Below are 27,768 nucleotides of genomic sequence, written 5' to 3'. Positions count from 1 at the left end.
GGATAAACCCACGCTGGGATTCTGGAATTCTGTCGGTGGCCAGTGCGTGCAAACATCTCACCCCCGCCCGCCCACAGGTGTCTGCCGGGAGAAGGTTCCCAGTCACGTCACGTGCACAGGAGAAAGGGAGGCTTTCAACTGTACAGGGAGGAGAGATGAGCAGTAGACAGCTTGGGAGAAAACGGGGCAAAGTCTGTTCGGTGATTTAAGCTCAAGCCTATAATAAAGCATTTCTGGAAATGATCCAGCCTGCTTCTTACTGGTAACATTTTTGGAGGACCAGGGATCTGGGGAAGATCTTTTCTTCGTAGAGCAGATTCGATCATTCGAATGCGTGGTAAACCACAGAAACATCCAGATGGATTCACTACAATTTCGCCGCCTTTGCAGACAACAGCTTCAGCAAGTCCTCAGCCCAGGATCTTAGAGGATCTGATCGATATTCAGTCAAGGGGACGACAAACGGGACCAAGGGGATTTGACATCGGAATTCGGGTCCATAATCCCAGGTTCTCTTAACAGAGACTCGGCAGCTGTGGTGGCACAAGGCAGAGTAAAACGAGGTGATGTTGGTTTTACATTTAATAGAGGATTTAATAAAGCCACTCGACGACAGTAACACCTGATGACGAGACTTCCGCCTTCACCACTGCGGGAAAACTACGGTCTCCGTGGTTCCTGCAGACCCTCATCGCCAACGGACACAGAGGACTCTTCAGGCCTCTCTAGAGCATTTTAAAATGATGACCATGCACTTTTTCTAGAGAAAAGTCCATCAAATTCCCTCTCTCCTCCCTTAGCTTCCAGGACCCCCCTCCTGGGCGCTCGATTCCATCCTTGCACAGCCCCCTCCTTCTTCTGTTTGTTACAGGTGGGTGTCCACTGGGGTCTTTCCTCTTCCTTGTCTTTTTCTGCAGGTTCTATACACTCTCTCAGCTTCAGCCATTACTTCACTGGCTCTGCTCACAGGAGCTGCCTGCCTTGGCTTTCTTGGTACCACACGTGCCTTGCGTTTATTTCTTCTTCTCCTTTGAGGCCCAGAATAATGGCTCCCTGCAAAGATATCCAGGTGCTAATCCCCAGGTGCTTCTGGCACCTCACTTAATTAAATCAAGACCTTGAGGTGGAGCGATTACTCCGGATTATCTAAGCGGTCCCAATATGATCACATGGGAGAACTTTTTCTGCCTGCAAACAGAGGGAGGTCAGACGAAGGAGACCGGCCAGAGAGACACAAACACCGCTGGCTTTGAAAATGAAGGAGGGGCCGCAAGCCAAGGGGTGTCAGTGGTCTCTCGAAGCTGGAAAAGATGAGGAAAGGGAGGCTCCCCCAGAGCCTCCAGGAAGGAATGTGGCCCAGCTGACACCTTGATTTTAGCCAGTGAGCCCAGGGAGGCCTGGAACCGGCAGAGCCGCGATGTAATGAATGTGTGCTAAGTTTGCGGTAACTCTCTAATGGCGATGGTAGAAAACAAACACAATGCAACAGAGTGACATCCCTAAGAAAATAGTGTGCGATTTATTTCCATTCAACGTTTTCTTATGAAAACATTTAAAAACATGAAAAGGTGGAATTATAAAACGAATACCCATATACCCGCCACCTATGTGCTAATTTTTTGCTACATTTGCTTTCTCGCACATCTGTCCATGTATCCATCCGTTCGTCCATCTTATGTTTTGATGCATTTCAAAGTAAGTGGCACATATAAGTACCGTTCATGATGGTTTATTTCTACACTTTGCTCTCTTGGCAGTCTAGTTCAAATGAACTTACCACTGTGAGGACCACTTGTCCCGGATGAGACACCACCCACACGGAAAAAGTCTGGTAGCTCCAGTCTTCGACCCCTTGACTTACAAATCTATAAACAAAACGTTTTATTTCCATTATTACATGTAATCATTGTGGCCCCTTAATGATCAAGCATGACAAGATTTTCCCTTAGGATCTCTGATTTTTTAACTCTAGGTATATGTATGGGACCAAATGCTAGAGATAACAGAGCCTTAATTCATGCATAATGAATATTCCTTAAACTTCTCTTTAATACCACCTGTACTTGTCCAGTGAGGGGCCACCAAGTTTTGGGGATGGTAAAGCTGGAAGGGGGGGATGACACATATTTAGGTTTGAATTTCATACTATCAGTGACAAAGTCAGCGTTTAAAATAATTTGTACAAGAGTGCCTGGGTGGCTCAGTCGGTTAAGCGTCGGACTTCGGCCCAGGTCACGATTCACAGTTCGTGAGTTTAGGCCCCGCGTCGGGCTCTGTGCTGACAGCTCAGAGCCTGGAGCCTGCTTTGGGTTCTGTGTCTCCCTCCCCCTCTCTCTGCCCCTCCCATGCTCATGCTCTGTCTCTCTGTCTCAAAAATGAATAAAATGTTTAAAAAATAATACTAATTTGTACAAGATGGAGTACTGGGCTGAAACCACCAAATGAACTTTAGCAGTAAAGCCTTGCATTTAACTTTAAAAATGAGTCATAATGAAGAAAATAGGATTTATGAAAAATATGTAGAAATTTTTCTTTAAGACTAAAGTTCATGTGTGCCATCAGTATATGTCTTCATATTGTTACGGTGGGTTTTTTTCACTCACAGTTTTAAGTTTCTATATAGTCAAATTGATGACTCTTCACATTTTCTCACTGAAATTCTCACACATTTTCTCACTGAAATTAGAAATTCTCAACACTAAATCTGTTTTCTTCTAATACTTCATTTATCAATCTTTATTTAGACTTTTTTATTTTTTTAATTAAAAAAATGTGTATTTATTTGGAGAGAGAGAGAGAACCAACCGTGAGATCATGACCTGAGTTGAAACCAAGAGTCAGACAACCGTCTGAGCCCCCCAGGTGCCTCTGGAATTTATTTGATTTTTAAAATGAATATTGATTCTAATTTTTGCTGTAATTGCAAATGGTGTCTGTTTTTATTATTTTCTTCTTTATCATTGCCACTGAGGGCAAATACGTTTATAGTGACTTTTTATAGATTTCAAGACAACATCAGTGGCGAATGTATGTTTACTCAATTAAATTGGTCTTTTATTTCATTTAGTGTTTGTTTTCTTTTGGTTTGTTATTCCATGAACTGTCTTTATTGCTTTTATTCATAACTTTTTGTAGCATGGCTGTATCTCTCAAACAGGATACAGTTCCATTTATCTTTTGACAAGATCTTTTAATTAGGATCTTATTCTTATTTTGACCCCCTCCCCCCACCCACTGCACACTGTATTTTCTTTATTTTGTTTCCCCCAGGATCTGGCAAATATTTATTCTGTTTTTTTTATAGTCTATAGTGTGAGTGGATCAAGATTTTTGACTTAATAATCCTGTCTTCATCCTGAACCATATTCTTTCAAATGACAGATGAGACGCGAATATTATATATAATACACATATTACATATTTTATACATACACACGCACACTCATGCACACCACACTGGACGACAACAAAGTGTGCTCTGGGACACTGGCGACGTGGAAAGTCTCTCGCAGACGGACAGCAAACGGACTGAATTACAGAAAGAAGAGCAGAGAAACCAAAGAACACCACTGTCGGGTGCGACAGACACAACAGCACCCGGGGAGGATCTTCGGATGGTCACGAGAGCCGTGACCTCTGCCTGTGTCTCCACCACCCGCCCTGTGCTGACTTCCGGGCGGGGGTGGGGGCGTTGGGAGCGTCCTAGGGCGAATGCTGGAGGGAGCAGCAGAGCAGTGCCCGAAATCACAGCACACACCCTGAACCACGGATGGGGAAGATAAAGAGGAAGGGAGGGTGGGGGTGGGGAGAGAAGGAGGGAAAGCAAACAAGGGAAGGGGACCCTGGCATTTTCCCCTAAGAGGAGGAAGATCTGAAGCGGGGCTGGAACTCCGGGACCAGCGAGGTGACCTGCAAGGTGACAGAGGGGGTGTGCAGGCTCCGGGAGAGACAGAAGGAATCTTCAGACGCTGAGAGATGAGCCACCACGGACTGGGCCCCGCGTCCGTCCTGCCAACTGCAGCCGTGGCGGGCGGCCCGCTGCGATTACGCCCTGGTGTTTGCTCGCAGGGGGACAGGGACTCGCCGGTGTGAGCGTGAATAACCCAGTCTGCCCAGGGGTGCGGTGTGAACGGAGCCCACGCGGCCTCGCGCAGCTCCGTTCCCAAAGCGAGCAGACATCCGAGGCTCCGGGACCCGATGCATGTCACGGGTGGGCAGCGGCTGACGATCGCTCAGCCAGAGGGGAGTGTCACTTCTGAATACGAACCTCACCTGGAGAGACAGAACACTGCCAAGTCCTACAACACTCGATAAAATAAAAGTAACTTCTCCAAAGGTGAGAGAAGACCTCAGTTTGGGCTGACCTGCAGAATGGTCACGTATCAGAACAAAATCGATGCTTCTCCCAAAACCCGGCAGAAGAGGGCAGACCCTGCATGTCCACCACCTCTGCGCTGTTGTCTCCTGCTCTTGACCCAGGTGTCATCAAGCCCCCCACTGAGAGGCCCGCCTGAGGCCACACTGCAGCATCCCAGAAGACATTCCGGCTCTGTCCTGCCCGCCTGGTGCTCCGAGGGTCTGGCGGTGTTTCTCCTTGACCCGATCCGCTCAGCTCTTCCTCCCCAACGCATCGCTTTGGTGATATTTTGGGGGAGCTAGCATTCAACACGTTGGATTTGAACTTAGAAATTAATTCCATTCAGATTAGCATGCAAGTAGGAGAGCAAAATAAAAATATTTGCCACTCACAGATGCTTTCTGAAAAAATTACTTGGAAATATATAGCAGAATGAAACTAAAGTCTACAGTGTGAGACGTATGAATCCATCATGAACAAAAACCAAACCAAATAGACCAAAAAATTACTAACACTAGAGAATTACAGATGCATACACAGGGAGTTCAATTTGGAATAAAATCCCACATGATTCCGGAGGTGACGGGAGGGCATTCTGGAGTGACCATGCACACTGGGGACAAATCGGATTTTACCACAGGCTTTGACTACATTAACACTTTAAGAGTATTCACCAGGAAAAAGTGTCTCTGACTTTGGCATGTCAACCCCAAAAGAGATGAGGAAACTCAATATAACAACAGTAAGTGAACTCCCCCCACCGAAACCAAGAGCCCAGTCACGAGAAGACATACAACAGGAAACCGCGGGAAGGAGCACACACGAGGGTACTCGGGGAGTTTACGGAAGGGACTCTGCAGACGTGCAGCAAGGTTAAGGGAGGCAACAGGGGTGGTGAAGCATTTATTTATTAAAAATAGTGCTGGGCATCCAGGTGGCTCAGTCAAGCATCTAACTCTTGACTCGGGCTCATGTCACGATCTCACGGTTTGTGAGTTCGAGTCCTGAATTGGCTCTGCACTGACATCGTGGATCCCGCTTAGGATCCTCTCTCTCCTCTCTCTGCTCCTCCCCAGCTCACACACGCATGCGTGCACTCTCAAAATAAATAAATAAACTAAAAAAAAAAAAAAAAAGAAAGAGGGGCCTGGGTGGCTCAGTTGGTTGAGTGACCGACTTCGGCTCAGGTCATGATCTCACAGTCCGTGAGTTCGAGCCCCAAGTGGGGCTCTGTGCTGACAGCTCAGAGCCTGGAGCCTTCTTTGGATTCTGTCTCCCCCTCTCTCTGCCCCTCTCTCGCTCATGCTCACTCTCTCTCTCTCTCTCTCAAAGAATAAACAAATACTTTTTAAAAATTTTTTAAAAGAAAGAAAGAAATGCTAGAAATACGAAAAGGATAAAAATCCACAGAAAAGGAAGAAATGTTTAACACGGTTTTCTAAAAAATAAAGTAAGTGGACCAAAGAATGAACAAGAAAACAAGGAAAATTCAACATACGGAAATCTGTTATTGTAATTCATGACAACCACAAATCAAAGTTGAAAGACTATTTGGGATTCTTGATAGTTTCATTAAAAAAACCCTCTGATCTTAATAAACATCCTTTAATTATTAAAAACTCCGCAAACAAGGAATAGAACAAAACTCTTTACTTTGATGAGGGGTATATTCCAGAAATCTAAGCATCGTTACAACTGGGGAAATACTAGAGATGTTCCCAGTAAAGTCAGGAACAAGAGAAGGATGCTCACTGTCACCTCTGCTTTTCAACACTGTACATCTGTCATCCTAAACAACATGAAAAGGAGTGACACTTTTAAAAGGACTGTAAAGAGACATTAGTAGCAGTATTATCATTATTAGCAAATGACAAGACTCTCTAACCACTCTAACCAGAAAACTCCCAGAGTAACAAGTGGAAATCTGTTGGTCTCTCAAATGCCCAGATGCCTTTTGCGGGGCGGGGGGGGGGGGGGGTGGGCGTCCTTGCCCACAGGAGTTCCTGCCCTCACACATAAGATGACATCTGGCCCTTATCACATCACCCCAGGGAAAAACCAGAGCCAGGGAAAGCCACTGTGGTTATTTATGTAAGTAAATAATAATCTACTCTACTCTAGAAGCCTTGCATGGGCATTCAGGATCATATTAATAAATACAGATATTAAAACTTCAAGACCAATAAGTAGCCTTTCTTTTTTTTTTTTTTAAGTTTATTTTTATTTAATTTGAGAGAGAGAGAGCAAGCCAGGGAGGGGCAGAGAGAGAGGAGGAGCGAGAGAATCCCAAGCAGGCTCCACACTGTCAGCACAGAGCCCGATGTGGGGCTCGAACTCACGAACCATGAGATCATGATCCGGGCTGAAATCGAGAGCTGGATGCTTAATCAACCGAGCCACCCAGGCGCCCCCCAACCAGTAAGTAGCCTTTCTAGAATCGACCATAAATAATTAGAAATGTACAAGACTGCTCTAGTCAAATTAGTTTTACAAGTTCCCACTCTGAAGCTCTTCCTTCAAGAACAGCAGCCAACGACAGACTGAAATGTAAGGAGGAGAACATTATGAAGACTGAACCGAACAGTGTGAGGAAGCAGAAGCCGGGCGAGCTGGGTCTTTTGGAAGCAGGTGGCGATGCCCACCCCAAGTTCAGGTCCGGGCCAGTTTGAAGATACTTGCGAGTCTCAAAGCACACAAAAACCGCCTGAGTGCGGTCCGTGATGATGCTCTCAAACAGACATTCACATTGTAAAAATGATTATTTTCCATTCAGCCATACGCCATCGTGTTCTATCAAAGCCCATTTCAAAGGCTTTACTCCATACATTTCTGCGGATACTTTCCACTTAGATTAATAAATAATTAACTGAGTTTAAAATATATATAATGTAATCTTAGGATTTAAAAATCGTACTCACTTTTTCAGCACATCAAACATGCTTTTCTCCACATTTACCAGCCACTGTTCCACGGCACTTCTTACTCGAATTTTCCTATATTTTTTTCAAAAATAATTTGCAAAGAATTCTTTTTATTCACGTCTCGTTCCTTCGATAAGGCTGTAGACTAAGTCTTCTACACTTATAACATTCACAGGCCAAAAGATCATAAATCTGTAATTTTGTTTATTCTAGATCTTAATTTGGAAATCTACACAGAAGACATACCACCTAACTTGAGGAAATCCTGACGTCGAAACCAGGGGTTTACAAAATTAAGAGTTTCCAGTAAGACGTGAACTGACAAAGTAGATAAATTACATTACAAAGCGTTTTTGTATTCCTCCCTGGTTCTTTTCAACAGCCGGCCTGGGGCAGGGCTGGGTTAGGGAGGCTGGTGATGGGAGCACCTGGGCGTAGCCTTTTTAATCGGCTCACATCAGGAAGCACACGCCAAAGGCTGGCTGGCAAACTGGACCAGTGTGGCAGCAGGACCTGGCTAACTTGGGGACATTCACAACGGGGCCCGGGGTCGGGGAGGAGGCAGGGGAAGCAGCATGAACAACCCCAAGCAAATTGCCAATCTCCTTCCTAAGTTCCTAGAATAAAACCTCGTGGTGGCATTCAGGACGATAGCAACAAATACACAGAAATGGAAAGGTAAAATTCTGCATAGGTACATTAGTTTTGAAGAAATCATTGGCTCAGCAAACTTCCGTGAAATATCAGAAATGTCCAAGCAGATTATTCAATAAAGAAGTTTTACAGGCTGGGAATGCTGAGTCTGTAACCTACAAACCGTACTTGGGCAGCAGAAGGCACTCTCCTTCAGCGGATATGAGCATTATGACGGCAGGGGGCCCAATTTCTTGCTTCCACAGCAGTAACTGTTTTATATTTTCAAAACATTTCGCAAGATGAGGCTATGGACCAGAAACGAATGTCAGCACCGCTGAGAAATTCTGACCTGGTTGGGAAATAGCATCGCTGAGCGTGGAATGATGACATTACCTGTATAGACTCTGGATTTCTGCTATTCGCTATGATGTCGAGAAGTTCAGTGTTGCTGAGAAAGTAAAATCTGGGGAAAATCATTCTTTTAGTTTCAAGGTAGTCCTGTCCAGAACCAAAAGAAATGAGAGTTCATAATCTATGATTAATTATGCTATGACTCACTTCCCCATTTGGGCCTCTGTTTACACGCAAAACCCACAGTATTTAAATTGCAGTGTGCAGACTAGCAGTAAAAGGGTGACCCGTGCTGGATCTATGCTTAAATTGCTAAAAACAATTCTTAATAAACAAAACTAAAACAAATGAAAATAAAAGCAAAAGTCCCGCAGGTGAACACATGTGCACAGATACCACTCACGAAGCGCTGTGGGCCCCCAGGCCCCACCTTTCTGCTGTTGCCTGACCCTGTGGTCCCATTGAGGACAAGGTCCCTCTGCCGGTGGCCCCCCTGCTAATGGACTGACAGGGATGCCACTCTCCTGTTTTCTTCATCCCTCCGCCACTCATGACCATTTGCTTCCAGGATTGCTGTGGAGCCCACGCTCCCCAGCCCCTCTCTCCTCCCACTTGCCACTGTACTTCCTGCCCGGCTGGGCACCTGGCCCGTGGCTCCTGTCACTTCCCTGTGTCCCACACCTACGCGTCCAAATGCTGATCAAAGATGTTCATTTGACTGCCCCGTAAGAATTAGATTTCCAACATGCACAGAATTCACTTGTTTCCACGCAAGCCTCCTCCCCCTACTTCCTATCCCTGCAGTGTAGTCACTTTCCCCTCCCGTGGCCATGACCCTGGGCCTCTGTCCTCTCTCCTCCACACACCCACCTGAAGCTCCCGGTCCACCTTCTTTCATCCTGACCATCGTCCTCCCTCAGTCCCCCCAGGACTTCTAGCCTTTTAACTGGTTTCTGTATACGTATTCCCACTGCCCCCGATCTAGACATACTCTGTGCTCCCGTCTACGGACACATTTCTCAATCAAGTCATTTTACTCCCCCAGTCAAAATCCAATGACATTCAAGGCCCTTCATCATCTGGTCCTGCTTCCCGGAGAATCTCCCCTTTCCCCTCTTGCCCCTTTGCGACCAAGGCATCCTCTGTACCAACCCATTTACAACTCCCGAACGTGCCACACTTGCTCGTGTCCTTCCCCCTGGCCTAGGGTGCTCCTCCCAGCCACCCCCTCCCGGACTCTTTCACCTGGCTAACTCACACACTTCTTCCCAAACCCAGGTGAGTTCTCACTTCCCCCGGGGCAAGGGGTGAATCTGTCTCCTTTCATGTGACCATACCATCCAACCCATCACAGCATACATCACATGCTAGCATCTCTCTACTCTGGTTCCTGTAATAGATCTCGAGTTCTGTAATAGGAGGGGAGGATGTGGGGAGTCCCAGTATGCAGCTGCAGTGCCTGGTATGAAGCAGGTGCTCAATACATGAATAAATGGAAAATCCCTGGGTGGTAATGATGCTTAGTAATAGTCCAAAGATGCGCTAGAAATAATGAGAAGACTTATTTCAGTCCCTACTCAGTAAACTTGCTATTATTAACCAGATCCCTCCGGGAGGGGCCTCAGATCCTGGATTCATATAGCAGAAGGTCTTCCTGGGCACAGAACTTTCAATAGGCTGAAACTGCCATATGTAGGTATTCTGGAGAGGTCATTCCAACCACTGTGAATTGTGTTCAACAAGGAAAAAGAGATAAAAAACTGGAAAGAGATGTTGGTTTATGAAGTGAATATATTCACCCCGAATCTCAAATATTAAAACCTGATCTTTAAAAAATATGTATGTCTAGATGACAATTTAATGTTCTGGCAAAGGTGTTTTTTGTTTTGTTATTTGAGATAGAGAGAGAGAGAGATGTAGAGAGAACACATGCCAGGGAGGGGGCAGAGGGAGAGAGAAAGAATCTTCAGCATATTCCGCACTGAGCATAGAACCTGACGTGGGGCTCGATCTCACAAATTGTGAGATCATGACCTGAGCCAAAACCAAGATTCAGATGCTTAATCGACTAAGCCACTTAACCTAGGTGCCCTGGAAATTTAAATGTATGTAATCAATAACTTACTTTATAAAATTATCAAACTAGGACTTCTAGGGATGATGGCAGAGTAGGAGGACCCGGGCTTGCCCCACTACCCAGGTACACCTAGATAACACCCACGTCAGCATATATAACTCAGAAAATGACACAAAGACTGGCAGAACAATCCCCCCCCCCCCACAACTAAATGTAGAGAAGAGGTCACAGTGGGGAAGAGAGGAAGGGCAGAGAGGTGCTGAGGACCCAGATGGACCTAGGAGTCTGTCTGCAGGAGAGAATGGGTACAGAGAAGGGAGAGAAACAGAGCCTCTCATGTGGAGCCAGCATGAGAAAAACAAATCCCCATAACATCTGGCTTGGAAAATGAGACGGGTCAAATTTTACAAGTTCTTACAACCAACAGGACTAAAAAATCTAGAATTTTAAAAATCAGTAGCTGTGCTGGAGGGACAGAGATCGGTGCGGGAGTTCTCCAGGAACAAAGTTGCTGGCAGGTACCATTTCCTGCCCTTCCCCACAGCCTGGATATCCTGACACCTCCTGGAACTAACTTGCTAACAGCAACTCCCCTTATTCGGGTGTGTACAGACCCCCTCCAGCCAGACCTCAGCTCTAGGTCCCCTCCCACAGTACACCTGCACAGACCATGGTAGCACAGTGCTCCCATCCATGTGCATGCTGCGGATCCACCCTGTCTAATACGCTCGTGACCAGGCCCCATCGAAGCAGCACCACAAACCTGGCAGTGTGCGAGCAGCCCAGACAGGGGCCACACCACTCCACAGTGAGTCCTGCCCTTGGGAAAGGGGAGGATAACATACACACCAGTCTGACCGTAGCCCCAGCGGTGGGCTGGGGGCGGACATCGGGTCTGACTGCGGCCTCGCCCACCAATAAAAGTTTCTCCGGACCACACAGGGGAAGTGCCCTGCAGTTTGGAGCTACTGCATCTCTAGCAAACTCCTGCTCTGATCCGCCGCGCCCCAGACCGACCCACTAACCGCACAGGGACCGGACCCTGCCCACAACAGGCAGAGCCACTTCAGACGACCGGATGGAAGGTGAACACAGTTCGGCCACAGTAGGACACCCCTGTAGCAACGCACAGAGGGGACACCCTTGAAGCACCATTTTCCGGTGAAGAGGGGACACTGCACCGTGGGGCACTACAGGACCTCGTCTTCCTAAGGCCACTGCTTTAAGTGCCGGAGACACAAATGACTTTGCTAACAGAGACACAGACACAGCAGTAGACAAAATGAGGAGACGGAGGAATAGGTTCCAAATGAAAGAACAGAACAAAATCACATCAAGAGAGCTACATGAAAGAAAGATAAGTAATGTGCCTGACAGAATTTAAAGTAACCATCATAAATGACTGGACTTGAGAAGACAGTGGGGCATCTCAGTGAGACACTCAACAAAGATGGAAATCAGAGACGAAGAAGACAACTGAAGTTAAAAATACACGAGAGGGAATACATAGTAGACTAGAGGAAGCAGAAGAATGGATCAGCTACCTAGAGAACAGAGTAATGGAGAGCAATCAAGCTGAACAGAAAAGAGAAAAAAGAATAATAAAAACTGAGAACAGGTTAAGGGAACTCAGAAACACCAGGAAGCACGGTAACATTCACATTATAGGGATCCCAGAAAGGGAAGGGAGAGAAGGGGGGCAGAAAATTTATTTGAAGAAATAATAGCTGAAAATTTCCGAAATTTGGGGAAGGAAACAGAAATTCAGATCCAGGAGGCACAGAAAACCCTTAACAAACCAACCCAGAGAGGTCAACACCAAGACACATAGTAATTAAAAAGGCAAAAAGTAGTGATCAAGAGAGAATTTTAAAAGCAGCAAGAGAGAGCACATGGGTGGCTCAGTCAATTAAGTGTCCAACTTCAGCTCAGGTCATGATCTTGCCATGTGTGAGTTCAAGCCCTACAATGGGCTTTGGGCTGTCAGCACAGAACTCGCTTCAGATCCTCTATCTCCTTCTCTCTCTGCCCCTCGCCTATATTCTCTCTGTCACTCTCTCAGAAATAAGTAAACATTTATAAAAGCGGCAAGAGAAAAGAAAACAGTAACATACAAGGGAAACCCCAAAAGGCTATTAGCTGATTTTTCAGCAGAAACTTTGCAGGCCAGAAGGGAGGGGCATGATATAATCAAAGTGCTTAAAGGAAAACACCTGTAGCCAAGAATACTCTATCCAGCAAGGTTATCATTCAGAACAGAAGGAGAGATGAAGAGCTTCCTACACACAAAAAAAGTTAAAGGAGTTCATGACCACTAAACCAGCCCTACAAGAAATGATAAAGGGGACTCTGAGTGGAAAGGAAAGACCATAAACAGGAGTAAGAAAAGCAGGAATCACAAAAGCAGTGAAAATAAGTATATATGTAAAAATCTGTCAAGGGATTCACAAAATAAAAGTAAAGTATGTAAAGTATGACACCATATACATAAAATGTGGAGAGGAGTAAAAATTTAGTACTTTTATAATGGGCTCAGACTTAAGCGACCATCAACTTAGTATAGATTTCTATATGCATAAGATGTTATATACACACCCAATGGGAACCACAAATCCCAAACCAGTAATAGATACGCAAAAAATAAAGAGAGAAGAATCTAAGTATATCACTAAACAAAGTCAGCAAACCATGAGAGAAAACAGCAAGAGAAGAAAGGAACAGAGAAGAACCACAAAAACAACCACAAAATGAGTAACAGAATGGCAATAAGTACATACCTGTCAATAATTACTCTGAATGGAAACAGACTAAACGCTCCAATTAAAAGACACAGGGTGACAGAATGGATAAAAAAGCAAGACCCATCTTGCCTGCAAGAGACTCATTTCAGACCTAAAGACACCTACAGATTGAAAGTGAAGGGATAGAAAAGCATATATCAAGAAAGTAAGTGAAAAGAAAGTCAGGGTAGCAATACTTATATTGGACAAAGTAGACATTAGATTGAAAACTGTAACAAGAGACAAAGAAAGACACTATGTAATCATAAGGGGAATATTTCAACAAGAAGATAGAATGATTGTAAATATTTATGTACCCAATATGAGAGCACTCAAATACATAAATCAGCTAATAACAAACATTAAGGAAATAATCAACAGTAATACAATGGTAGTAGGGGACTTTACCAATCCACTTACATCAATGGATAGATCATCCAAACAGAAAATCAATAAGGAAACAGTGGCTTTGAATGACACATTAGACCACATGAACCTAACATATATTAAGAACGTTCCCTCCCTGAACAACAGAATACACATTCTTGTCAACTGCACAGGGAACATTCTCCAGAACAGATCACATGTTAGACCACAAAACAAGTCTCAACAAATTAACAAAATCAAGGTCATGCCATGCTTGTCTGACTGCAATGCTACAAAACTAGAAATCAACCACAAGAAAAGATTTGAAAAGAGCACAAATACGTGGAGGTTAAACACATGCTACTAAACAATGAGTGGGTCAATCAAGAAATCAAAGAGGCAATTAAAAAATACATTGAGATAAATGAAAGGAAAACACAATGGTCCAAAACCTTTGGGATGCAGCAAAAGTGGTTCTAAGAGGGAAGTTTATAGCAATACAGGCCTACCTCAATGAAGAAAAAAAATCTCAAATACCTAACCTTACACCTAACGGAGCTACAAAAAGAAGAACAGAACTCAAAATCAGTAGAAGGAAGGAAATAATAAGGATTGAGCAGAAATAAACAAAACAGAAACTAAAAAACCACAATAGAATAGATCAATGAAAAGAAGACCTGGTTCTTTGAAAAGATCAACAAAATTGATAGATCTTTAGCCAGATTCATCCCCCCCCCAAAAAAAGAAGACTCAAATAAAATCAGAAATGAAAAAGAAATAACAAATGACAAGACAGAAATACAGAGGATTATAAGATTATAAGGGAATATTATGAAAAATTATATACCAACAAACTGGACAACCTAGAAGAAATGGATACATTCCTAGAAACATATAACCTCCCAAAACTGAATCAGAAAGAAACATAAACTTTGAACAGACTGATTATCAGCAATGAAATTGAATCAGTAATTAAAAGCCTCCCAAAAAACCAAAAGTCCAGGACCAGAAGCTTCACAGGTAAATTCTACCAAACGTTTTTTAAAAAGTTAATACGTATTCTTCTCAAACTATTCCAAAAAATAGACAAGGAAAGAAAGCTTCCAAATTCATTCTATGAGGCCAGCATTACCCTGACACCAAAACCACAGAAAGACACTAGAAAAAAAAAAAAGAGAAATACTGGCCAAACCTCTGATGAACATAGATGTACAAATCCTCAACAAAATACTAGCAAACCGAACCCAACAATACATTAAAATTCATTCATCATGATCAAGTGGAATTTATTCCCAGGATGTTCTCATTACACAGAATGAGAACAAACATTCCTAAAATTTGTATGGAACCACCAAAGACCCTGAGTAGACAAAGTGATCTTGAAAAAGAACAAAGCTGGAGGCATCACAATCCCAGATTTCATGGTACTGACATAAAAATAGACACATCGATCCATGAAATACAACAGAAAACCCAGAAATAAACCCATACTTATATGGTCAATTAATCTTTGATAAAGCAAGAAAGGATATCCAGTGGGGAAAAAAATGGTCTCTTGAACAAATGGTGCTGGGAAAACTGGATAGCTACATGCAAAAGAATGAAACTGGACCACTTTCTCACACCATACACAAAAATAAATTCAAAATGGATTAAAGACCTAAATGTGAGACATGAAAACATTAAAATCCTAGAGAAGAACACAGACCTCTTTGCCACTGGCCACAGTAACTTCCTTCTGTATATGTCTTTTGAGGCAAGGGAAACAAAAGCAAAAATAAACAAGTGAGACCACATCAAAATACAAAGCTTCTGCACAGTAAAGGAAACAATCAACAAAACTAAAAGGCAACCTACAGAATTGGAGAAGGTATTTCCAAATGACATATTTGATAAAGGGCTAGTATCTGGAATATATAAAGAATTTATATATCCTGACACCAAAAAACCCCCCAAATAATCCAAATAAAAAATGGGCAGAAGACATGAACAGACATTTCTCCAAAGAAGATATACAGATGGCTACCAGACACATGAAAAGGTGCTCAACACCACTCACCATCAGGGAAATGCAAATCAAAACCACCATGAGATATCACCTCATGCCTGTCAGGTGGCTAAAATCCAAAACACAAGGAACAACAAATGTGGCGAGGATGTGGAGAAAAAGGGATCCTCGGGCACTGTTGGTGGGCATGTAAACAGGCACAGCCATCATGGAAAACAACATGGCGGTTCCTCAAAAAATTAAAAATAGAACTATCATGTGATCCTGTAATTCCGCTACTGGGTATTTAGCCAAAGAATATGAAAACACTAATTCAAAAGGATACACACACCCCAATGTTTATAACAGCACTATCGCCAATAGCCAAATTACGGAAGCAACCCAAGTGTCCACTGAATGATGAATGGATAAAGAAGATGTGGTGTATATACACAATGGAATATTAGCCATAAAAAGGAATGAAATCTTGCCATATGCAATGACATGGATTACTTGTAGAGGGTAAAAGGCTAAGTGAAGTCAGTCAGAGAAACACAAATACCATGTGATTTTACTCACATGTGTAATTTAAGAAACAACCAATAAACAAAGGGAAAAAAAAAGAAACAGACACTTAACTCTAGAGAACAAACAGGTAGTTACCAGAGGGTAGGTGGGGGGCGGGGGGTGAAATCGGTGAAGGGGATTAAAGTACACCTGTCACGATGAGCACCGTAGGATACAGGAGTCCTGAATCACCATATCGTACACCTGAAACTAGTAGTATGCCCCATGTTGACTATACTGGATTTAAGATCAAATTAAAGGGGCGCCTGGGTGGTTCAGTAGATTGAGCATCTGACTCTTGATCTCAGCTCAGGTCATGATCTCGTGGTTTGTGAGTTTGAGTCCCAAGTCGGCCTCTGTGCCGATGGCTCAGAGTCTGCTTGGGATTCTCTCTCTTCCTCCCTCTCTGGCCCTCTGCTGCTTGAGCGCTCTCTCTCCTGAAAATAAACTTTAAAAAATATTTTAAAAATTAAAAAAAATAAAACCATCGAACTATTTTCAATTTCAACTTTGGCTGATTTTGTCAATTTGATAGCAACAGTAGTGCCACTATAAATAACTGGCACTCATGAAATACTTTCTCTGTGCCAGCTCTCGTGCTGTAAACGCATTATCTTATTTAACACAAAGCCCCTCAAGGTAGGCACCGCCATTATTCCCAATGTGAAGAGAAGGAAACCTAGGCACTGAAAAATTGGTTTTGTCTCAGGCCATTTAGATCGGTCTATCCACTTCTTTGTTTGACTTGATAGTATTTTCATTAACCCTGTAGTTGGCGAGAGCTGGAAATATCGTGGGCAGCTACAGTACAGAAAATCCACGTTGGGATTCGTTTCCGTCATGCCCTACGTTACATTTCGAAGATACAATCATTCCCCACTTTCGGATTGCCGGTGTTACCTCAAGACTTTTCATTATATGTTCAAGATGCAGATTGCAATTCTGCAGAGTTTCAAGGACCCCTGCAGAAATGGTGATCCGCAAAGCATCCAGCTTGTTCTGTATTTTTGACATGATTTCTCTCCACATGGAGATCACGTGAGAGAAGAGTTTTGCTTCCACAGGGAGTTGCCTTTAGGAAGGGAACAAGAGAGAACGTCATCTGTTTAAAAATGTCGTGACATGTTTTATTTTTGCCGATCATTAACTACAGATATTTTATTATATACAGCGACGCACACGTAGGAAATCTGTGACAAACCAGACATCCATCCGTCATTTAACGGGATTATACTTGGTGCGAGTTCCGAGACAGATAAACACAGTTCCACGTAACGTGAGTAAAAGTGATTTGTGTCCTAGGATGTAGGAAAACAAAGGCTACTGCAATTCTAGAGGAAATGGGATCTTAGAGAGCTGCTTCTCCAAGCAGCTATTTTGGGCACTAGCTTCTCCAAATGTCCCCGAGAGGGCAACATCGCCTGCGGTTGAGAACCGGTGGCCCACAGCAGCTAGGTGCTCTCGTGCTTCTGTCCAGAGAAGACTCAGGTCCTCATTTCCGATGCCCCCAACCCCAGGGCAATACCTGTCAAGCTCTTCCACGAGCCCCCCACCACTATCCCGTTCCCCATTTGGGGCGATGGGCCTAGAAACTTCTTCTTCAGCTCAGCAAAAATCCTATCGAGGAGGGGCCTTCACCCTCCCCTCTGTCGGGCACCCTCCCGACTGCAACAGGAGGCTCTGGGGGGACCTCACGGGGAGTTTGGAGAGAGGGGAATGGACTGCATCCTTGTCCCCCACACGGTCTCTGTGAGGAATTCTCCCTGCTAATGAACCTCCCTTCCCCTTCCTCTCTTTCACACTCCCCCCGGAATCAGGGCCCACCATCCTTCTGCACTTCTCAAAGGCAGGGCCATGGCAGACGTGTGTTTCCTTTCCTTTCGCACTGGGGTGCAGGAGTCTTCAGCACCCCTTAATTACATGCTCCCTTTTCATGTAAAGGGAGCAAATAGCTCCCTGGGAATAGCCTGGGAAGAACGACATGGTGACACTCTGAACCAGAAGTCGTATCTCTCCATCGGTTAAGAAGTCTTTAGTAAAGAGGACTACTGAAGTTTGAATTTAAGGCGCTAAGTTGTAACCACAAAGGACACATTCCCCAGGTATGTGGTTTCCCGTGAGAACTACACAATAACTAGAGCTTGACCCAAGCCCTTTAGAAAGCCGTCCTCCGACAAGAAATATACACGTATTACAAAAATGGATATTGTTCTCTGCAACGCAGTACTCAAACCTACACAGTTTTCTTTCGTGAGCCGCTTGAAGCTCCCTCTGCCCCTAAAATAAACTTCGCAATACTTAACCTGATATCCAAGGTCTCCCTTCATCTGCTCTAACACCTTACAAACACGCGCTCTGTGATGCCTACTTATTTCAGATGTAAATGTCACAGATGTCACAAGTTATGCACACTTAAGACCAGTGACTTTAAAGAGAGACCAAGCAATCTGAATGCCGTGAATAAAAAGAAAAGGGAGAATTTCCCCCAACTGTCTAGGACCTCCATTCTTTCACGTGGTCCAAAGAAACAAACTACCATTCGTGTATGTAGACTATTAAAAACATGTGTATTGCTCATATCAACACCACACTAATGTTCTAGAACTAAGTAGACACATGGTATTGTGGTTTAGCGATTACAATGACCTGGCATTTCTTACCCAATCCTTAACAGTTTTATATCTAAAATTGAGAAACAGGACTTTTTTAAAGAGCTGATGCTTGCAAACTTTCATGAAAGAAAAAATAATAATTCAGCACAATTTACTCCTGTGCCCGTGGCAGATTATTTTAGAATGTTCATTGAACAAATGACTTCTCAGGGATTACAGGCAATAAATACCCACCATATGTTTTTTTAACCTCTATATAGCCTTTTTTTTTTTACCTTTGTATTTCCACAGAATGAAAGATTGGTTCCAGATAAAGCCAATTTCTTTGACAACTCATCGATTCCTCAAGAGTAGAAGAGAAGAGAGACAAGTTCTGATCCCACTTTTCCACAAGATCCTGTAAGATAAACACATGCATGGTCACAAAACAAGGTGTATAATATGGCTGCATTTATGTAACCATAAATAGCACATATTACATTCATGTTACATAAATGCACTCATATTATACACATTGCTTTCTAACTTTTTTGTGTTTTGTTTTTTTGGCTTTTTTACCTAACAGTGTCTTTTAGAGAGGCTTTACATCAGTACTCACAGTTCTTTTTTTATTAAAAAAAATTTTTTTTAACGTTTATTTATTTACTTCGAGAGAAACAGAGGGAGCGCGTGAGCAGAGGAGGGGCAGAGAGAGAGGGAGAAAGTGAGAATCCCAAGCAGGCTCTGAGCTGTCAGTGCAGGGCCCGACACGGGGCTCAAACTCACAAACCGTGAGATCATGACCCGAGCCGAAATCAAGAGTCGGAGGCTTAACCGACGGAGCCACCTGGCGCCCCGCATTCTTTTAATTAAATATAGTAAGCATTACGGGGCACCTGGGTGGCTCAGTCGGTTAAGCGTCCGACTTCGGCTCAGGTCATGATCTCGCGGTCCGTGAGTTCGAGCCCCGCGTCGGGCTCTGTGCAGACAGCTCAGAGCCTGGAGCCTGTTTCGGATTCTGTGTCTCCCTCTCTCTGACCCTCCCCCGTTCATGCTCTGTCTCTCTCTGTCTCAAAAATAAATAAACGTTAAAAAAAAATTAAAAAAAAAATATAGTAAGCATTTTGTGGATATCACATCTTTCTCCAGCTAGTATATTTATTAAAGTAAGAGAAAAATGGTTAAAAACCAATTAGTACTAAAACGCTTACAAACCAGGAGACCGGCCCACCCCCTAACGTGGACTCGTAAGACGGACCCACGCATAAGTCATTTACTTTTGCTGTGTATCTCCGTGTTTCCTTCTAAATCCATTTTACATCTCAATACCTTTACTAAGGTATAACGGACTTCAGTAAATGGTGCATTTTTAAATCACACAATTTAATGTTTTGACGTGTGTTTTTTTTAAATATCAAAACTTTCATAGACTAGAAACACTGCATTCTTCTGATGGAAAGCCATCTGATGAGTTTCACATTTTAAATGTTACTGTGAGCAAACATTACAGTCAGGTTGGCAAGTGAAGCTCCACTGAGTACAATGGCTTCTTGTTTACATTTCAAAGTTCTTTTATAGTTGACTTCTGATTTTTAAAATTTACTTAAAACTAAATTCATTTAATTCATTTATGGTCATTGCAAAACTGAGACACAAAAAGAAAGGAAACAGAATTTTAAAAATTTCAAAATCCTAACACCCAGAGACAGCTCCTGGTATTTCCTCCCATTTTTCTTTAGTGTATTATATTTTTAAAAATTGTAAAAGTAGCACATCGTCTTCATATGATGGAAACAGTACTAAGGTATATTAAGAAAAAGCTTATAATTCTCTTTCACACATTGCTGAGGTAACCATTATTAGTAGTTTGCTATGAATCATTTGGTGCTTTCCTCTACACTCAAACAAATATAGACAAAAGGTAGATAACTTTAGATTTTTTTAAAACAAATATTGAATTGTACTATATGCATTATTCTACAATTGCATTTTTGATATTATAGTTACATTTAAATATGTTAATATACGTACCTGTGCGTATATCTAAATCATTCTTTTTTTTTAATTTTCTTTTTTATTTTTTTAAATTTATATCCAAGTTAGTTAGCATATCGTGCAACGATTTCAGGAGTAGATTCCTTAGTGCCACTCCCCCATTTAGCCCATCGCCCCTCCCCCAACCCCTCCCATAACCCTCAGTTTGTTCTCCATATTTATGAGTCTCTTCTGCTTTGTCCCCCTCCCTGTTTTTATATTATTTTTGTTTCCCTTCCCTTACATTCACCTGTTTTGTCCCTTAAAATCCTCATATAAAGGAAGCCATATGATTTTTGTCTTTCTTTAATTTCGCTTAGCATAATACCCTCCAGTTCCATCCACGTAGTTGCAAATGGCAAGACTTCATTCTTTTTGACTGCCGAGTATTACTCCATTGTGTATATATATACCACATCTTTATCCATTCATCCATCGATGGCCATTTGGGCTCTTTCCACACTTTGGCTATTGTCGACAGTGCTGCTATAAACATGGGGGTGCATGTGTCCCTTCGAAACAGCACACCTGTATCCCGTGGATAAATGCCTAGTAGTGCAATTGCTGGGTCGTAGGGTAGTTCTCTTTTTAGTTTCGTGAGGAACCTCCATACTGTTTTCCAGAGTGGCTGCACCAGCTTGCATTCCCACCAATGCAAAAGAGATCCTCTTTCTCCGCATCCTCACCAACATCTGTTGTGGCCTGAGTTGTTCACGTTAGCCATTCTGACAGGTGTGAGGTGGTACCTCATTGTGGTTTTGATTTGTATTTCTCTGATGATGAGTGCTGTTGTGCATTTTTTCATGTGTCGGTTGGCCATCTGGATGTCTTCTTTGGAGAAGTGTCTATTCATGTCTTTTGCCCATTTCTTCACTGGATTATTTGGTTTTGGGGGGTTGAGTTTGGTAAGTACTTTATAGATTTTGGGCACTAACCCTTTATCTGATATGTCATTTGCAAATATCTTCTCCCATTCTGTCAGTTGCCTTTTAGTTTTGCTGGTTGTTTCTTTCGCCGTGCAGAAGATTTTATTTTGACGAGGTCCCAGGAGTTCACTTTTGCTTTTGTCTCCCTTGCCTCCGGAGACATGTTGAGTAAGAAGTTGCAGCGGTGACACGTGTTTCTAACTGTGAAGCAGTCACCTCACGATAAGGAACATACCCTGACCTTGGAAAGGTTTCCTGTGCCCTGCTGTGATTCCTTCCCCTACACCTGCCTATTCCCATCCCTAAACAAGCTCAGATTGACTTTCTGAAACGACACCCTAGTTTATGTTTTCTAGAATTTTATATAAATGAAACCATATGATAGGTATTCTTTCTGGTCTGACTTCTTTCACTCAGCGTAATTATTTTGAGATTTGCTCATGTTGTTGCATAGATCAGTACTGCATTTCTTTTTCACTGCTGAGTAGTATTCCACGGTATAGATATACGACAATGCGTGTATCATTCACCAAGCGTCCACCCAGGTTGTGTCTGTTTTTCACTAATACAAATAAAGCTGCCATGAATATTCAGGTGTAAGTCTTTGTATGGACACAAACCTTCCTTCCTTTTGGGTAAACACCTAGGAGTGGAATGGCTGCATCACGTGGTGGGTCTATTTTTTAACTTTTAAAGAAACCTTTCAAGTGATTATAACATTTTACCTGTTACGTGGCAGTGTACGAGAGTTCCCACCAACACTTGGGGTGATCGGTCTTTTTTGTTTTAGTCATTCCATAAGACGTGCAGTGGTGCCTCACTGGGAATCCAACTTTTCCCCAATGAGTAGTGAAGTTAACATCTTTTCACATGTTTATTTTCCCTCCAAATATTTTCTTTGGTGAAGAATCCACTTAAATCTTTTGCCCATTTCTGTTTTTTTTGTTTTTTTTGTTTTTTTGAGAGTTCTTTATATATTCTTGAAAGAAGTCCTTTACCAAACATAGGCTTTGCAAATATTTCATTCCAGTCCTGGCTTATATATATATTTGCCCTAACAGTGTCTTTTGAGGAGCACAAATTTTTAATTTTGATGAAATCCAGTTGATAGATTTTTCCTTCTATTGATCAGTCTTTGGGTGTCACGCTGAAGAAAAGTGCCTAGCCTGAGGTCACAAAAATTTTCTGTTTTCTTCTCAAGGTTTCAAAAATTCCTTCTCATCTTTTAGGTTTATGATCTGCTTCTGAGTTAAAGTTTACATGTGCTACAAGATATGGCTTGAGGGGATGTTAAAAATTTGTTTTGCATATAACCGTTGGCTTTGTCAGCACCATTGCTAAAAAGACTTCTTTCTGGAAATGTCTTTACACTTTTGTTGAACATCAGGTGCCTGTGTGTGTGTGTGTACGCACGCATAATTTTTTTGTAATCTCTATTCTTTTTTTTAGGTTTATTTGATAGTGACACAGAGTGCAAGCAGAGGATGGACAGAGAGAGAGGGAGAGAGACTGAGACAGGCAGAGAGAGAGAGGGAGGAAGAGAATCCCAAGCGGGCTCCGCACTGGCAGTGCAGAGCCTGAGTGGGTCTTGAACCCACAAACCGTGAGATCATGACCTGGGCTGAAATCAAGTGTTGGGTTCTTAACCGACTGAGCCCCACCCCCACCACCCCGGTGCTCCTGTAATCCCTATTCTGTTCCATTTGTCTATCTTTATGCCAATACAAAGAACTGTTCTGATTAGCTTTACAAGAAGTCTTAATATCAGGTAGTGTTGATCGTCTACTTTGTTCTTTTTAAAACTTTAGAGTCACCCATCTTCTTTCCTGTAAAGTCTGATCTGCGGTCAATCCCCCCCAGTGTGCATTTCACCTTCTGACCTGCAGCCAATTCCCTCCCTCCCCCACCCGGGGTGTGTATGTCACCTAAGGTATTACAGTTTTTATCTGCACAAGTGTGACTTTGGTCTCCACGTTTGTATCTGGGGTACGTACGTGGTCTTCCACAATCTACTTGTTTCGCCGTCCTCGTCTCCAATTCAGACTGCTGCATCGGTTCAGGATCCATTTCCACCAGTAAACGTTTTTCATTATGAATCCTATTTTCTTACTTTTTAAAATGTCTGATAATTTTTGGTTGGATTCGAGACACAGTGATTTTATCATGTGGGTACTGGGTACTTTTCCTGTAAATACTCCTATAAGTACTTTCCTATGAATATTCCTGAGCTTTGTTCCGAGCGCTGTTAAATTGCTTAGAACCGGTTTCACCCTCACGGGTTTTGCTGTCAAGGCGTGTCAGAGCAGCGTTTAACACGAGGCTAACTGCTGTGCCCTTCAAGCGCTCCATCGACAACTCACGGAACGCGGCCGGTGGACACGGGCACTGCTCCCAGCCCGGTGTGAGTGGTCCCCTCACCCTGACACGTGGTCATTTCCCGGGCGCCCAGGAGTTTCCTGGAGTTCACGTGCCAGCATCAGTACTTCCACGGGCCCCTGGAGCTGGGCCCCCCTGGTCCCGCAGCCTGCAGGCTCCGGCCAGCTTTCAGCAGCACCTCCTCTTTCCAGGCTCTGGCCGGGTCACCCTGCTCCCCCCCACGCAAGGCCTGCAAACTCAGGTGGGGGCCGCCTCGGCCCTTCTCGTTTGTCTCCCCTCTCTGCGGGGTCCTGTCGTTCGATGCCTGATGTCGCACCCTGGAAGCACGGTCCGTCTCTTTTCTTCTGTTCTGCTGTGGGTACTTCAGGCGGAAGGTGAATCTGGTCCCTCACCTGGAAGCGGAAGTCAGTGTGCACGCATGTGCGTGCACGCTGGTGTACATGTATGTGCACGTGCAGGTGTGTGTGCCTGTGTGTGCGCGCGTGGGTGTGTGTGCACACAGGCGTGCTGTTGTTCAGCTTGAGTACGCCCCATGTATCATTCACTACGTTCCTTTTACTTTTTATTTATTTATTTTTAATTATTATGTTCATTTATTTTTGAGAGAGAGAGAGAGAGGCAGAGTGTGAGTAGGGGAAGGGCAGAGAGACAGGGAGACACAGAACAGAATCCGAAGCAGGGTCCAGGCTCTGAGCTGTCAGCAAAGAGCCCAACACGGGGCTCGAACTCACAAACCGTGAGATCATGACCTGAGCTGAAGCTGGATGCCTAACCAACTGAGCCACCCAGGCACCCCTTCATTTTACTTTTTAATGAAAGCACCGGGTGCTCTAAATACTCCTTTTCACAGGGCTCTAAGCCAATTGTGACAAGGTTTGATTTAGAATTCTTTCTGCTTTTTCTAATTTTAAAATATTTTAGTACATTTCCTATATATTCTTAGGGATGCTTTTAAATTCGTTTTTTTGTGATAGTTTTGCTGCTGTTGTTGTCTATTTTTTGTTGTTTCTCTGTTGTTCGTTTTTTATTTTAATGTCTGTGGTTGGAGAATATGGTTTATATGGTTTATCCCTTTTTTGCAATTTATTGAGTTTTTTTTTTCCCCTCTAAGGTTCAATTAACTGACATCTTCCCTAAATGCTAGTGTGTTTGCAAATAATATGAACTCCATTTGATGGGTACACATTTCTCTCTGTCACACTACCTATAATCAATTATGGTAGCTTTGCTATTAAGGACGTTCATATTATTACATGCCTTGTTGAGTTTCCTTAATTCTTTAAGTGATTCTTGGCCACGTTAGCGGATGTGGGGCCGTGCAGAGAGGGACTATCAGGACCACTGAACCTGAGCTGACCCGATGTTTCAATTCCTAACCATGATGCGTTCTAGCAAGCTGCAGGGACACACACAGGTGTGGACACACAGGACTCATCTTAAGAGCAACCGCACAGGAAACAGAAATGAAGCGACTGCATCAGCAAGCAGAGTCTGCAGGCAGTGGAACTGGCGTGGGCCCCGCCAGAACCACGGATGTTTCCAGTGGCAGTGGCACTGCCGGTAAGTCCTGGCTTACGGGGTCCTATTTTTGTATGATTTAAACTTATTTTATTTGCCCAAACTGAAGTTTATGACAACTCTTCGTGAACAGTTAATGTTTCCCAAAAAAGTTATTTCTAGTATTCAAAATACTAAATAATCTCATTTCTATATGGGTATATACATGATTTACACAATTCAAAAGGTTGTGAAATGTACAAAATTAAAGTGACAAATAAAACTATAAACAATGACAGTATTTTCCCTTTGCCGTAATATTTACCTTAAAGGGCCCGAGAGAGGAAGACCCTTTAACTGTTGCCAGTGTGATCTGAGACTCTTCCAGCTGAGTGAGTATGTCGTCTATGGACGAAATGATCAGGACGGAGTGCGTCTCGGAGTGATGCACAACCAGGTGTAACGGGGTCGTGTTCCACAGATCAATAATCTTAAACAGCGTTTTCTCAAGAATAGCCTCCTTAGTGGCGGAGATTGAGATTTCGTTTATTTCGTTTTGGTGCTGAAACATCTGAAATGAAACATTACTCTTTAATATTCGGCGGATGAAGGATTCCTGATGCGCTTACGATGCGGGACTTCCGTGAGCGTGCCCCTCCCGGCCTGACCCTCAGGACAAGGCCCTTCCTAACCATCTCCCATTTCCCACTCTGAGCTCTCAGTGAAGTTTCTAGTCATCGTGTACTTCCTCTAATTGCAGCCCGCGAGAAGGTCAGTGGACACCACCTTCGGTACCCGTGCAGATGGCCCTACCCCCTTCAGCTCTCCCTTCTCTGCACTAACGCCGACGGCCTGACCCCTCCGCGACACACTCTTACTTCTGACAGTAACTCTCGTGATACGACGATCTGAGAGAACGTAATCCGAAAGACCCAGCTTTCCCTGGCTTCCCTTCCCTTCCTTATCTCCATGAGGATAAGCGGCTCGAACATACATCGGTGGATGGAGCATACGCGTAGGCCTTCTTTCCAGTCCCCACAGACAAGATCCTGATACAAGATCTCACAATCACTGCCACAGAGATACTGGGAGAGCTTTGCACCTCCACATCGGAGAATTAACTCACGGGCTAACTGCTCTTATCATTTAAAGGATCTCCCGCTGGTCCCACATGTCATCTCCATGGGGTTGAAGAGTGATGCCCGAACCTGTGTTTTGGTAAAACACGACCAGTGTTCATCACCTACCAGAGACGGGCATCACGGTGATGAAATCAGCTGAATGCTTATGGCCTAAACAGACAGTTTGAGAAGGACGCGTGCCTCTGGATGCAGATTATTCAGCCAAAGGCAGATAGGCAACCATAGGACCATCAAGCTTCTGTGCTGAACAAAGAACCTTGTGCGTCACACTGACATTCTGAAATTGCTAATAATCCACTCCAAACACTGAGAACGTGTAGGGCAAAATCTCAACAAAGTGTACGTATAGCCCTTTCAATGCCTTATGGTCTGAGTCTGGGACCCGACTGACCAATGGTCGGATCTCCCAAGTAACTTGGTAATATCTAGGAGGCTTCAGATGAGTCTTAGGCCTATCGTTGATTATCTGCCTCTGTGATAAAGCACACGGTTTCTAAAGTGAAAAAGATCAACCACGAAGTGACTGTGTTCGTTTTATGGAAACTATCGAGCTCTTCCTCTGAATTTACGTTGTGACACGTCACAGGTTTTTCAGAGACTACATAACATGTTGGACAGAAACTGCTGTCATATAACGTCATCATTTATCCACCTGGTAGGACCACAAGTGGGCTCCTGTCACGGGCTGTCCTGAGCAGTCTTGCAGCATGACCGCCGTCCGTCTCTGGGTCAACCACGTGATACGCATCCTGTAGGAAATGAAGGCTGGGTCCCTAGGCCCAATCCTGTCCATCTAGGTACCCACGCTCTACTACGTAAGTTGGTGAACAGAAACGGGATGATCCAAATCTTCCAGGAACTCTTGGAGTTCAGTTAAGATGAGCAGCTGATGGCCTGCTCTCCCCTCTGACCACTGCAATGATCAACCTCGGGAAGAGAGGATTCCTCTGACTCCCGCCGACAGCGTTGCAGAGGCTGAAGACCTTGTTCACTTTTGTTCAGATGTTGCATTAACTGTCTTAATTTGGATCCTTCGAAAACTGCATGAGAATCCCTTTTTAAACTATCTATTCACATTAGAAATACAGGGATAGCACGCTGGAACCCTTTCCGGTTCTGGAGCCACCAGCCCACCAGCTGATCCCCTCGAGGCCCGTCTG

The 27,768-nt window shown here is 43.7% G+C and overlaps 1 protein-coding gene across 1 annotated transcript in view; it reads right to left on the bottom strand.

Annotated features, from left to right (window-relative positions):
* Nucleotides 1-27,768, bottom strand: part of DNAH14 (dynein axonemal heavy chain 14) — a 323,430-nt gene that overhangs the window by 192,977 nt on the left and 102,685 nt on the right. Inside the window, exons 21-27 of the mRNA XM_078440753.2 lie at nucleotides 25,792-26,037; nucleotides 18,930-19,051; nucleotides 16,943-17,114; nucleotides 8,308-8,412; nucleotides 8,101-8,219; nucleotides 7,276-7,350; nucleotides 1,778-1,865 (exon numbers count right to left, since the gene is read on the bottom strand). Of these exons, the coding sequence (XP_078296879.2) occupies nucleotides 1,778-1,865; nucleotides 7,276-7,350; nucleotides 8,101-8,219; nucleotides 8,308-8,412; nucleotides 16,943-17,114; nucleotides 18,930-19,051; nucleotides 25,792-26,037 (927 nt within the window). The remainder of the gene's footprint in view (nucleotides 1-1,777; nucleotides 1,866-7,275; nucleotides 7,351-8,100; nucleotides 8,220-8,307; nucleotides 8,413-16,942; nucleotides 17,115-18,929; nucleotides 19,052-25,791; nucleotides 26,038-27,768) is intronic.

The sequence above is a fragment of the Panthera onca genome, chromosome F1 (genome assembly GCF_046562875.1).
Source record: "Panthera onca isolate mPanOnc1 chromosome F1, mPanOnc1 haplotype 2, whole genome shotgun sequence".
Classification (NCBI taxonomy): domain Eukaryota; kingdom Metazoa; phylum Chordata; class Mammalia; order Carnivora; family Felidae; genus Panthera; species Panthera onca.
This window is presented reverse-complemented; position numbering and strand designations above follow the sequence as displayed.